We start from the raw sequence: 14867 nt of genomic DNA on the forward strand, positions 1-14867 counted from the left end.
TCCTCTCTTCGTGTTCCTGTAATGCTTTAAGGGACTCCGCAATTGTTTGCCTCCACGCATTCAGCTGGGCCCTGTCAGTGCGGGAGGACTGCATGAGCTCAGCAAACATGTCGTCCTGAGTTCGTTTTTTCCGCCTTCTAATCTGGACCAGCCTCTGGGACGGAGTAGATAGGGGCTGCGTTGAAACATTTGCACCTGCGGGAGGAGAAAAAGGGAGGGTAGTATTTTAAAAGATACATTTCAGAGAACAAAGGGAACACTCTTTCTCAGTGAAACAGGCGATTCATAGTACACAGCACATGTTCTTTCTGTACAAGTTAGCATTTTGCCTCTTAGACTGAAGTGCCTGCCACTTTGGTGTCAGTAAGCCATCACACACGGCTGGGCAACAGAATTCAGCTTGCAGGCAGCCATGGTAAGCCATAGGGGCATGTGGGGTTCTGTTTCTTCCGCATTCATTTCAGTGCTTTCAAACGGCTGGGCCCCCTTTTCCATAGCAAGCAATGCCTGGTGGGTTCACCATGTAAAAGGAGAGCCTGCGGGCTCTCTGGGATGATCGCTTCACACAACACCCCTGACACACACACACCGCGTGGCTCCGTTGAGGCTCTGAGCAACGATGAGCCCTTTAAACTAAATGAGAACAGCCCAGTGCGGCTGGGTTTCCCCCCCACCGTGTGGTTCCGATCAGGCTCTCACTCACCAGAAATACCTTCTCCAGGGTCATGGGCCGGGAGCCCGCCTTGGGAGTCGGGGGATGCTATTGGCTCCAGCATAAAGAATAGTTCCTGGCTAGGGGGGGGAAACGGATTCCTCATTTGCCGCCTGTGCACTGTCATCGTCCTCCTCCATCCTCCAATAACTCATCCTCCTTGCTCCGTGCAACTCCCCCCTTGCAGGTGTCCACGGACAGTGGTGGGGTAGTGGTGGCGTCAGCCCCCCATAATTGCATGCAGCTCACAGTAGAAGCGGAATGTATGGGGCTGTGACCCAGAGCATCCGTTCGCCTCCCTGGCTTTTTGGTATGCTTGTCTGAGCTTCTTGATTTTTGTATGACACTGCTCTGTGTCCCTGGAGTAGCCTCTTTCCTTCATGGCCCTGGAGACTTTAGCGTATGTATTTGCATTCCTTTTTTTGGAACGTAGTTCTGCCATAACAGATTCGTCTCCCCAACATGCAATGAGATCCAGTACCTCCTGTTTGGACCATGCTGGAGCTCGTCTGCGAATCCGGGACTGCGTGATCTCTTGTGATGGTGGACTCTGCATGGTCGCCTGTGATGGTGGACTGTGCTGATGGTCACCTGTGCTGATGGTGACCAAACAGGAAATGAAATTCAAAAGTTCCTGGGGCTTTTCCTGCCCACCTGGCTAGTGCATCGGAGTTGAGAGTGTTGTCCAGAGTGGTCAAAAGGGAGCATTCTGGGATAGCTCCCGGAGGCCAATAACGTTGAATTGCGTTCACAATACTTTTAACCTGGGATTGTGATCTCAATTTAAGTGCTACTCCACTTGCCGAGGTGGAGAACAGAAATCAGATTAAAGAGCCCTTTAAATTGAAAAAAACGGTTTGGTCGTGTGGACGGAATCATTTTTTTTTCCGAATTAACTCGGCTAATTCCGAAATAACCGAGTAGTGTAGACCAGGCCTAAAGCTGTTTCAGTTCAAAATATTTCACGTATTAACTCATACAGTTAGTAATTCATTGAACAGCTTATTTGTTTGTTGTTAAACACTTCTTTTAGAAAATCACATAGATTACAATAGATGTATTTTTTCACAAACCTGAAAACTCTTGATTTCTTCATCTTCTAATCTAGACTCTATCTCCACTGAAAAAGGGGTGTTTTTACTTTGAGATAGTTCTCTCATGGTAAATTCCTAGTGGAGACAAGGGACAAATAATTTTTACCTCAATATAACTATTTGAGGACAACACTGTGTCCCTCACCTGGGGTTTACCTCAGCTAGCTACATTGAAATAAAGCCTACAGTGCCTTGTCTGCACTAGGATTTTACATTAGGATAGTTATCTCAATGTGAAGAGAGACCTATTCTGCCTGTAGTGCCCTGTTAACTTCATCAGTCTGTGTAGATATTTATACCATTTGTCACTATGATAGCTGAGCACCTCTTCAGATAGCCTTTATACGGGGACAGAAATTGCAAATAATTTGCTGTTTACCTTCACTGTTTTTGAAAATAGCCTAGCCATTTCTGAAGTTCTCCAGGGAGTTTGTGGGTTCCTTAACAGACAGGGCAATGGGTTGTCACGGAAATTCTCTGAGGCTTTGTCTTCACTACCCGCCGATCCGGCGGGTAGCAATCGGTTTTTCGGGGATCGACTTACCGCATCTAGTGAGGACGCGGTAAAATCGATCCCTGATCGCTCTGCCGTCGACTCCGGAAATCCACCTCGGCAGGAGGCGGCAGCGGAGTCGGCGGCAGCGCGGCAGCGGTCGACTTTCCCGCGTCCTCACCGCTAGGTAAGCCGACCTAAAATACGCAACTTCAGCTACGGTATTCACGTAGCTGAAGTTGCGTATCTTAGGTCGGAACCCCGCTGCAGTGTAGACCTAGCCTCAGAATACACAGTCTGTTGGACCTGAACCTGTAGCAAGTGGGCTTAGCTCCATGTATCTCTGAACACACTTGTTTTCAGGAGCAGGTCTGTTAGGTCTTATGAAGCGAATGAATTAACACAAGAGATTCATGCTGTAGGAGACTATTGTTTGCAAATTCACTTGGACTGGGAAATTTTAGGAATAATCATACAAGAAAGAGAAAGAAAGTTCACAGATAGTTTAAATGGCAAATTACACGATCTCTGCAAAGGTGTCTCTGCCTGCCTAATATTTTAAACAAATGATGTTGGGATCTTCAAACCATCTATTTGTTTCCATACCAAGCAGCATGTGAAACATGTCAATTTTTAATTTTCAGAAATAAAAGCTATCAAAATCAAACTCTTCATAAACACAGAAGTCATCATTTCAAGGCAGACTTGTTAAAGAGAAAGCAACTCTTACAGATGGACGAAACCCCTACTAGTGCATTGCAGAGTGGAACAAAAACACGATTGAGATTCTGCTCACTCTGACATCTTTTTAAAGACTATAAAGAATTCTACTTCTTTAACTATAAAATTGCCTAAATGGGAACATACCTTAAAATACAGGAATTTTATATACTTACAAACTAAACATAAAAATAGATATGAGAGAAATGAGTTATTTTAGAATAAAAAAATTTCTTTCCATTTCACATTCTAGAGTCTGTTTTATAATGATCACATATTAGGGCCTGAAGAGTCTGTGTACAATATTAATACAAGTGGCTTGCGCAATGAAAGTCATGGATTTTTCTCAGAAAATGATTATTTGGTATCACAATGACATACAAGATTGGGAAAAGCCTGAAGAGTAACTATCAGATTTTGTGGTGAGGTGTAAGGTTGGGTAAATTATAAACTTTTGCATTCAACTGGACTCCATTATGCTCAGTTCACTCTGTTTAACCTGCTTCCACCCACTTTCTGATGTCTGAGTATAAGTGAGTCTTGGGTCTTGGCTACACTCAGGACTTCCCAGCGCTGCCATGGCAGCGCTGTGAAGCGCAAGTGTAGTCACGCCGCCAGCACTGCGTGAGCTCTCTCGCAGCGCTGTATGTACTCCACCTCTCCGAGGGAAATAGCTTGCAGTGCTGCGAGCGAGCGTGCAGAGCTGCAGGCTCTGATTACACTGGCGCTTTACAGCGCTGCGCTCGGGGGGGGGGGGGCGTTTTCACACCCCTGAGTGCAGCAAGTTGCAGCGCTGTACAGCGCCAGTGTAGCCAAGGCCTTAGTGGGTGTCACTTACTCTCTTAGAGATTGGTCTACTTTAACTTACACCATCCTTATGCCCTCCTGCTTTTCTTGCTATGCTGCAGTTCTCTTCTGTGTACTCTCAGATATGAGGTGCATGAACTTAAATTCACCTAGATTCACTGGGCCAAATTCAGTGACAGTATGTAAAGGGTGAGGGACATAAGCTATATTTTGATAAGAGGGTGTGAGTCCAAAGTAGTAGTTCAACTCTGAGTTGGTGCAACACATGCTGAGAGGTCCAAAGAGAGGTGAAGATTACTGAGCACCAACGTTGACTTATTTAAAATTGTATCTGAATTTGGCCCTAAATTTCTTGATTTGGTTATCCTAACCCTTTCAATGTATTAGAGATTTTAATAGAACTTAATAGGAGTAAACTGGAGCTTGAAAAATAGCTGTGGAAAAATTCATATATTAAATATGCATAATTTTGAATTGGCTGAAGGTAGCATTAAAATCTGGGACTATGAAGAATATATTGGGTTTGTGTAGGCTCTGCTTAGTTGCTCTTAGCAAATTGCACTGAATATACTGAATGTTTTACATGAATTAAAAGCTCCACAGCATTATTACAGAGACAAGGTGGGTGAGGTAGTATTTTTATTGGACTAGTTTCTGTTGTTGGTTTGGGTTTCTTGCATGATTTCTAAGTAAGTTTCCTGTTTTTTTTTTTTCTTCCAGTGTGTGGGTGCATGTGATGATTTTTTTGTTTGAGGTGGTCCCTTCTGGAGTATGAGGGGCAGTAAGTGGTTCCTTAGCGGTTTTTTGTTTGTTTGTTTGTTTAAGTTCTTCTGCAGAGCTGTTCATCATATTTGGAGTTGTATAGATTCATAGATTCATAGATTCTAGGACTGGAAGGGACCTCGAGAGGTCATCGAGTCCAGTCCCCTGCCCGCATGGCAGGACCAAATACTGTCTAGACCATCCCTGATAGACATTTATCTAACCTACTCTTAAATATCTCCAGAGATGGAGATTCCACAACCTCCCTAGGCAATTTATTCCAGTGTTTAACCACCCTGACAGTTAGGAACTTTTTCCTAATGTCCAACCTAGACCTCCCTTGCTGCAGTTTAAGCCCATTGCTTCTTGTTCTATCCTTAGAGGCTAAGGTGAACAAGTTTTCTCCCTCCTCCTTATGACACCCTTTTAGATACCTGAAAACTGCTATGTCCCCTCTCAGTCTTCTCTTTTCCAAACTAAACAAACCCAATTCTTTCAGTCTTCCTTCATAGGTCATGTTCTCAAGACCTTTAATCATTCTTGTTGCTCTTCTCTGGACCCTTTCCAATTTCTCCACATCTTTCTTGAAATGCGGTGCCCAAAACTGGACACAATACTCCAGCTGAGGCCTAACCAGAGCAGAGTAGAGCGGAAGAATGACTTCTCGTGTCTTGCTCACAACACACCTGTTAATACATCCCAGAATCATGTTTGCTTTTTTTGCAACAGCATCACACTGTTGACTCATATTTAGCTTGTGGTCCACTATAACCCCTAGATCCCTTTCTGCCGTACTCCTTCCTAGACAGTCTCTTCCCATTCTGTATGTGTGAAACTGATTTTTTCTTCCTAAGTGGAGCACTTTGCATTTGTCTTTGTTAAACTTCATCCTGTTTAACTCAGTGGTCAGAAGGTTACAGGTGGTGAGACCTATAAGGATGATGTTTTGTTTCTTGCATTTGCTCAGGAAGAAGATGTCGCTCTTAAGTTTCGCTTCCTTTTTCTTTGTGTTGTGGAGCTTCCATTTCAGACGGCAAAATTTGATATCTTCCATTGTTGTAGCTATGTTGGCCCCAGTATATTAGACTGACAATGTGCGTGAGGCAATATCTTTTTATTGGACCAACTGAAGTAATAAAGATATTACCTCACCCACCTTGTCTCTCTAATATCCTGGGACCAACACAGCTACAACAACACTGCATACATAAAGCATTATTGTCATCAATGATTTATAAATACAAGCCAACCTGTTTGCTTTGAAGTACTTGGCATTAATTGACCAAGACCATATCTACACAAGAAACTTGTGTCAACTGAAGTAACATCAGCATACAGCTCCTGCAATTAGCATGTCGCATGTGCGTGTGCATACTTGGCTCCTTGTGTCGATGATGTGCATACTTAGCGGGAGTGCTTGTATCAGTGCACAGTGCAGTGCACCATGAGCAGTTATCCCGGTGTGCAACTCATTACCATCCAGTGCATTGTCTTTTGGGAAGTTTTGGCAGTGCATGATGGAGCCGAAACAAATTGCACGGGGTGACTGGGAGGATGGAGTCAACTTCCCATTCTGCAACTGTCTCCATCCTGTAATGTCATCTGTATCCCATAATTTTCATGCCTTTTTTTTTTCAAAATCCCACAAATCCGTGTGGCCCTCCTCGCTGTCCACTATCTCTGACAGAAGCATGGAGCGTGCACAGCTCTGCACTATTGTCATTATCATTGCAATCATTGGGTACATAATCCTATAGTATTTGCAGAGCTGCAAGAAGAGCCACAGGGAACATGATGATTCCTTGGAGGACAGATTGCTGTGAGACATAGCGAGAACTGATTCAAGATTGGTGGTGGTATTCATGGAGCAGCTACAATTGGTGGAGCGCCTCTTCTGGGCCTGAGAGACAAGCACTGACTGGTGGGATTGCATCGTAATGCAGGTTTGGAATGATGAGCAGTGGCTGCAGAACTGTCAGATGTGCAAGGCCACATTCCTGGATCTGCGTGCCAAGCTCACCCCAGTCCTACAGCAGAGGCACACCAAATGAGAGCCATACTGACAGTGGAGAAAAAAGTGGTGATCTCACTGTGGAAATGTGCAACAACAGATTGCTGACGGCTAGTTGGGAATCATTTTGGAGTTGGGAAATTACTGTGGGGACCATCGTCATGCAAGTGTGCAAGGGCATTAATCACCTCCTGCTATGCAGGACTGCGACTCTCATCAATGTGCAGGACATAGTGGATGGATTTGCAGCAACGAGGTTCCCGAACTGCGGGAAAGCGATAGGTGACACACATACCCCTGTTTTGGCACCAGACCACCTTACCTCAGAGTACATCAACAGAAAGGGCTGCTTTTCTATGGTTATGCAAATACTGGTAGATCTCTGGGGACACTTCATTGACATCAGTGTGGGCTAGTCAGGGAAGGTGCATGACGCTCACATCTTTAAGAACACAGGACTGTTAAGAAATCTGCAAGCAGAGAATTTCTTTCCCAACCGGCAGATTACCATTGGCAATGCTGAAATGCCAGTAGTGATCCTGGGCGACCAAGTCTACTCCTTGCTCTCCTGGCTAATGAAGCTGTACATCAGCCATCTTAAGAGGACCAAGGAATGCTTCAACTACCGGCTCAGTAGGTGCAGAATGACAGCTGAATGTGCCTTTGGTCATTTGAAGGGATGCTGGCATTGTTTACTCAGAAGATTGGACCTCAATGAGAAATATCCCAATGGCTATAGCTGCCTGCTGTGTCCTGCATAATATCTGTGACGCAAAGGGGGAAAATTTTCTACTGGAGTGGAGGACAGAGGTGGAGCAGCTGTCTGCTGACTTTGAACAGCCAGATACAAGGGCTGTTAGCAGAGCTTAATGTGGAGCTCTGCAGCTCAGGAAGGCTTTGAAAGACCATTTTAATAGTGAGCTAGAGTAGTGTGTGCTGTGGTAATGTGCTCTACATGGCCCTGCTCTTTTGCAGCCTTGTATGAATTATGTGGTGATTGCTGTACATGTAGGGATATAACATTGACCATGCAGCTGTTAATTTTTTTGTGAATGATTTTGAGTTGAGTGACACAGTGCAGTAATAGGTAATTGGTCACTTTCCGAACTGATGACCACCAGCCAGCATATGTTGTGAACTAATAAAGATGAATTATGTTCCCAATAATAGAATTTTATTCTGTAACAAAATCAGTGCCAAAAAAAACCCATGTCAGAGATTGGGGAGAATTTAGTGGCTATAAAAATGAGAGTAGAGAGTAATGGGGAAATTAAAGTTGGGGAAAACAACCCTAATCAATTAGACTTATTTGAATTGTCCAGAAGTTCTCAAACTGGTACATTATTGGCATGGGAGGAAAGTAAGGATGAAACTAGATTTCATGGAGATGTATGAAGAAATGCAAAATAGCATTAGGGTTAAAATTAACCAGTTAAATATATATTCAGTAATATTAGGTGGCTAAGTATGTTAATTTATTCATTTTATAATATTTAGTAAGGTGTTGGTACCCTTCCTTTTGCACTGCTGCTGATGGCTGCGTGGCCTTCAGAACTGGGCAGCCGGAGAGTGGCAGCTGGTGGCCGGGCGCCCAGCTCTGAAGGCAGTGCCACTGCCAACAGCAGCACAGAAATAAGGAAGATTGGTTTCTCCTACAAATTTGTTTTTAATGGATAGGAGTAAACAAATATGTTCGCCAGTCGCAGATGACAGGTCGTTGCTCTTCACATTTAAATTATAGGGGGAAAATGTTCCGTGACCTCTGCAAATAGCTGCTCCTGACAAGTGGTCTCTCTTTAGAGGTGATCTCTAAGACAGGTTTTTCTGTATTTGTACTTTGGGAGGCTATCAGATATTACAGTGATGGACACTCTTAGGGCTTGTCTACACTACCCGCCGGATCGTCAGGCAGTGATCGATCCAGCGTGGGTCGATTTATCATGTCTAGTATAGACGCAATAAATCGACCGCTGAGCGCTCTCCCATCGACTCTGGTACTCCACCAGAACGAAAAGCACAAGTGGAGTCAATGGGAGAGTGTCAGCTGTCGACTTACCACAGTGAAGATACTGCGGTAAGTAGATCTAAGTATGTCAACTTCAGCTACGTTATTCACGTAGCTGAAGTTGCGCATCTTAGATCGACCCCTGAATGGATGGATAAAAGACATAGACAGACCAAGCAAAACTATATACTCTACAATGGCAACTGAGTCAGTAAGTTGTGGCTACAACATTTTTGTCCCTTGACTCAATTGCAAAATATATGGAAGTTTTAGTGTAGATAGGACGTAATTGTAATCCTGTACCTGAGCAAAAGCCTTGGACAAGCCAAGGTTTTAACCTAATTTTTGGGTCCCATCCATTCTACAGATTTTAATTATATTCTGTTGGGTCATTAGACAGCTGGGTAGTAACCTGGTCCCCTGACTCAGTTATAGTTTAATTGTGATTGGCTCTAAACATAGTTTGTGTTCACCAGAATATGGGTAATAAATAGATAGTAATTGTGTTAACCATTAATATTTCATTGTTGACAGAAGCCTAGGCTGCCATAGAATTATATTCCTATGACCGGGTTATGACACTTATTCTGCAGTGCAGACAGACCTCTCACCATGTTGTTATAAGCAGACTGGCTGCTGTTTCTTCTTCTCAGTATTCTGTAATGGGGCATCACATTGAGCATTGTCCAGTGTTTTGCAGGTGCCACCTTGTATCCTCTGGTCACACTATCCTCTGCTAAGGCAATATGACATAGTTGCCTGCATTTTCCCAGAATGCTCTAATGCAAGTATGCTTAGGCAGAGTAGTTGGTAGAGATACACACAATGGTTGATATGGGCTCTGGTTGTGTTGAACACCCTTTTTCCCCTCCATCCCCCCAACAAAAATATTCCCACCGGACATAACTAAAGTGTGTTAGATTTCTTAGACTGCATGCTTGCTTTTAGATTGTTAACTCTTTGGCATCTTCACAGATATTTGTACATTGCCTAGCACAGTGGAACCTAATTCTTATTGAGCTTTCTGCATGCTATCAGAATGTAAATATTAAATAATAATGAGGAGGTGGTCCCAACCAGCTCTCAAAAACATGTTGGGTTTTTGTAGTGTAAATCAAAACTACGGTAAGTTAAACAGACTTGCAGCTTAGCTCAGAATTGTTTTCTTTCCACTGGTTTGTGTCTCAGTTGTGACATTTTATTCACGTGTACTTAAAGAAGAAGAATAAAGAAAATATTTTCAGTGTAACTTTTGTGTGTGAAACTGCTCATAACTTGGTTATTTATGAGCAGTAGTGGAAGATGCCAAATCTTGATTGATACTGTCACAAGCTCACCCAAACTTTATTTAATATGACTAATAAACTGTAAGTAATATATCTTTCTTTTACTTTGCTCCTTTACTTTTCAGAGTTTCTGTTACATTCTTTTTTTTTTTTAAAGCAGTGAAACTGCAAATGCCAAACCTGAAGTCTTGAATGATGGATCCATTTCGTACTGTGTGGGTTTTTTTTTCTTTTTGCTTCTGCAGAAACCACTTGTTTGCTTTCTCTTGGTTTCTTAGCTGATAGAATTTCTTACAAACACTTTTACTTTACTGTCAATGTATTATGTTCTCTGGAGAGAGGATCAGCTGGAATCATGGCAAAAAAGAACCACTGTTTCTTTGATTTTTGATTCACCACCCTGTTCCCAGAATTGCCTTGTTCCCTCTCACAGGGGGAAGACTTGTCTCTCATACAAATTACTGGTCCATTTCTGGGTCTTTGTAACCTTCCTGAAATCCTTGGAAAGAAGCCCTCTCTGTAGAGAAGAGGAGGTGGCATTGGAGCAACAGGCTGGTCCCAGTAATTTTATGGCTTTTAATATCTCATTTTAGAAGTAACTATTAGGCATTACTTACCTTGAGCACTCAGTTCTCCAGCTACTTCTGTGACATCATTGGGCCAGTGTAAATTGAGTTAATTCCAGATTGACACCATTGTGACTCAGAACAAAATCTGGCCCATAGTCCTTGGTAAATGCAAAGATTTCCATACTAACTTAAGATACACTGTTACAAGATACTATTAAACTAACTTAAGAGAGTACACACAAGGAGTTGGCACCATTTTAACTAGATTGGTTTCTAAACTAATTTTGTTAAATTGGTGCAAATTTTGTGTATTGACAAGACCGTAGACACATTTTGTATACAGAGTCTTAAAAGGCTTTTTTGAAAATGCCATTGTTATCATGAAGAACATGTATAAGTCCTGGAAAGTCAAACACTGACATATAATATATAGAGTAATGATTATAGATTCAGTGACAAGAAAATAAGAAAGTGACATGAAAAACAAAGAAAAATAGATGTGGAAAAATAACAGTAACATAAGACAGGTTTCAGAGTAGCAGCCGTGTTAGTCTGTATCCTCAAAAATAACAGGAGTACTTGTGGCACCTTAGAGACTAACAAATTTATTAGAGCATAAGCTTTCGTGGGCTACAACCCACTTCTTCGGATGCAACTATAGAGCCCGTAGAAAGTCAAATGAACTCATTTATCCTCCTTTTTATATTTCCCTCTTTATTATGGCTCTCTTCAATGTAAACACTGGTATCAGGAGAAACTTAAAGTGATGTATTGAGATGCATTAGTATCTCTGGTTTATTTTAAAAAGTTCAAATGCACACACACACCCTCCCCCGATAGCTGGTCTGTGCAAATTTATTGTCCCCATTGTTGTTTGTCTACCACACCCACGCATTTTCCTTTTGTTTAAATCTAGATGTAAACGCTTCAGGGCAGCAACTTCTTACTCTTACTTCATGGTTGTACATTCCTTAGCACATTGGGACTCTAATCCTGATTGGTACCTGTGGATGCAGTGTTAATGCAAATAGCTAATAATACGGTGCAGTCAAATTGGGTATTTCTTCACACAGCCTCCCACCATTTTTCTTTGAAACACCAAAATAACATTGTATGAAGTGGGAACACATTTGCCAGATCAGTAATATAATGAAGTCAGTGGCAAGCATTAAACTACCTGTTTTGTGTAAGCAAGTAAAGCAGGATAGAATTTTTTATTTAACCCCCTTCCCAACACACATAAGCACGTGTGTGCAGAGGGTTATTATCTACCATCTGTTTTATCCACAGTAGTTTCTATCAATTGTGTTATTTTGGGTTTTATTAGTGTTTAAGCACTACTTTGAAGCTGTTGTGTTGTTAACTTTGGCTGAGATTATGCGTAAATGACGATAGCAATCTCAGCATGTTAAGATCATAACTGTTAGATTAATGATAGAGCTATTAGCTCTGTGCTGGTGTATTGCATTAATGGATGTGTAAGTTCAATCAAATACACTGCCTCCAGTGTCTCTGCATAATGGTATTTACTAGGTCTCAAATGGACTGCTGAGAAAAGTGAAATATAATCTTCTGTTTTATCTGCAACTTAAAAAAATAGATAATGAAATCATTCTCTTCCTAGCATATATTTTATTGTGGTTTGTGGAATCACTTCCAGAAGAACAGAGGTAATTGTAGGCCTAAGTTCTTTGCTAAAATGGAATGTGTATTTACTAGGGACATTGTGATCTTTAGAAACAATTAGAGTTACTGATGCAAGTATTGTACATTCCAGCTAAACTTAAACCCAAAAGTCAATGACAAATTAACATTCTGTTATAAGTGAAGAGTAAGAAAATAAAAAAAGAAATTCACTGAACACACTAATTCCCTCCTTTTTATTTTTTCTTCATAGAACCTGGAGAAAGTATTTGTGGAATTCAGTCATCAGGAGCTGTTTGAGTTCTATAACAAGGTCTAGCTTTTACCGTTACCATTTCCTAATATATTTTAATAACTTCTATTTCACACTGATAAATCTCATATTAAATACTCCTGCATCACTGTTTCCCCGTATTACAGAGATTTTTGCACTTAACTTCCTTTGCACCTTATGCTCCTCAGCAGGAATCATTTGCCTATATGAATAAAATCTGATGAAACTAGAACAAAAATGGAAATAATTTTATGAAACCATTAAATTTGTTAGCTTGCATATAAAGCATTTTCAAAATGGTGATTGCATTCAGTGTTAGAATAAATGTAATACAGTGGGTTGGTCATTCTTAAATATATCTTGCTGTTAAATCTAGAAGAGGAGCTGAGGACTAACGGTTAGGAGCAATCTGGAAGGAGCGTCTTTGTGTGTTGTCTTCAGCCCAAAATGCTAGGCTCTTAATCCAGTCAAAATAAACTCTTATTATTTTTTTACTTTGTGATTATGCATTGGAAATTCACATCAAAACAGCTGTGCATGCAAAAAAGGAGAACTTAGACAACTGTTTCTTTAAAATTTGAATATTTAAACTGCAGTAATGAATTCTAATAGCTTCATGTAAAAACAAATATTCATGAGTAGGAATTTTGTATTGCCATATGAATAGATTTAATATCCAGAGTTGCAGATTCAGTTATTTCTTGTCTGTTTGCATGTTTCTACACAACATTTTATATGAATTCTTTTTTGTTGTTGTTGCTTTAAATAGCTGGAGACTATACAAGCACAGCTGGATTCCCTTACGTGATGTTTTTGAAGACTTGTTTCTCCATCGCACTCCTGCCACCTCATTATTTTGAATTGAAGATAGATTGCCAAGCTGTGTTCGCTGATGGATTCAATAGGTTGCTTCCTGTAAAATTATATGGCTTATCTCCTCTTAGACCAGTAACATTAACCAAGGGGGATCATTGTTAAGAGTTCTGAGCTTCTAACTGACTTTCTCTTGTTTTTGAACCAACAGCATTTGTTAAGAACAGTGTTACTTGAGAAAAAAATGTAATACCATACTGTTGGTTTATAGTTCTTTTATGCTTTATTACCTGTGCTGTTTGATTCATTACATGTCTGATGGCAATTCACATACTAGTGAGGGATAGGAATAAAATCTGTATCAAAGTTATTAGAAAAATATAAAACTTAAGGAGTACATTAGTAGAAGTAGTCAAAAAATAGACAGAATTGTCTCCATCCTTTTGAATTTCTCCCTTCCCTCCCAATAGTGTTGATTGCAAATTAGCCAAAATACATAAATACAATAAATAAAAAATGAAAAGAGTGGGTTGTCTTAGTTTGGGTCATTTAATTTGATTTAATTGCATTTATATTCATTTCTGGTTTCTTTTTGTTCTTGATGATAATGTCACTGCTTTGAAAATTTGCTCTTGACATTGAGATTAACTAGGGCTCCTGGGCACTGCAGTAGTACAGATAAGAAGTAATAATAATCACTGAGTATAAAAAGGGAGGATGAAATACTGAGAATAGATTATCAAGAACACTGAACTAGTCATGTGACCAGATTCCTGAAAGCCATTCATTGATCCTTCCTAATATTGTCTGTTTTTATTAATGTAAGTAAAGATATTCATAGAGTGAAATATCTCAAAATCCAAGTTAACAATATTTTCACATTATTGCGGGATGAACTCAAGTCCAGGAGCACTTGATCCTGTTAGAGGGCTAGAAGTCCTCGTCTTGCCTGTCACTGCAGAAAACAAACATGCACTGTCAATACTTTATCTTAATAACAGGAAAGGTAAGTGAATCTTCCACTCTGGGCTAATAGGAGGTGAAAAGAAATAGAAATTCAAGATATTATCATGCCTTTTTTCAGCTAAGCAACTCTGTGAACAAGGCTTTGCACTTTCACTTCCAAATCCTCCAGTGGGCCTGGTTAACACCCAGTGCAGCATTTGGTAGGCGTTCTCTTGAGATCTCAGTTTGGGGATGACATGAGTTTTAAGTATCACCAAAAACATACTTTGAGTATCTGGGATTTGGGTCCCCTTGTGCCTAATTTGTGGCATATATTGTATAACAGATCACCAACTCAGTTTGTTTTTAGGAAAGATGTTGTCAGTTCCAAAATTTCAAACAAGAGAAGTGAACTCTTCAGTGGCTGTAAGATTAGAGGAAAGGTTTTGAGGACAGCGGCCTACACAGAAGAAAGAGTGAGTAAAGGGCACCAAAGAGATCACAACCAATAGTCCCAGTGTCTTTGGGCAAACATATCTACTGAAGGAATATTTTAATTGCTGATAACATACCACCACACTTGCAGTATAGTGTGATACCATCAATGCAGTGATCCCACTGGGCAGAGGCAATACAAGAAAAAGCTTGTACACTTGAAGCATATTGAATCAATATTGTTTTTCATGGGGCAGAAAGCAAAAATGTTGAACTTCAAGATTGACACAAAACACC

General features: G+C 40.8%; 1 protein-coding gene across 2 annotated transcripts in view; it reads left to right on the top strand.

Moving 5' to 3' along the window:
- COMMD10 (COMM domain containing 10) overlaps positions 1-13694 on the top strand; it is a 179059-nt gene extending 165365 nt beyond the window's left edge. For both annotated transcript variants that reach the window (XM_065406639.1, XM_065406640.1), the window contains 2 exons: positions 12357-12416; positions 13147-13694. In XM_065406639.1, coding sequence (XP_065262711.1) covers positions 12357-12416; positions 13147-13185 — 99 coding nt within the window. In that variant the 3' untranslated portion in view covers positions 13186-13694. The remainder of the gene's footprint in view (positions 1-12356; positions 12417-13146) is intronic.
- The last annotated feature ends 1173 nt before the right edge of the window (positions 13695-14867 follow it).

This window comes from Emys orbicularis, chromosome 6, assembly GCF_028017835.1.
Source record: "Emys orbicularis isolate rEmyOrb1 chromosome 6, rEmyOrb1.hap1, whole genome shotgun sequence".
In the NCBI taxonomy this organism is placed as follows: Eukaryota; Metazoa; Chordata; order Testudines; family Emydidae; genus Emys; species Emys orbicularis.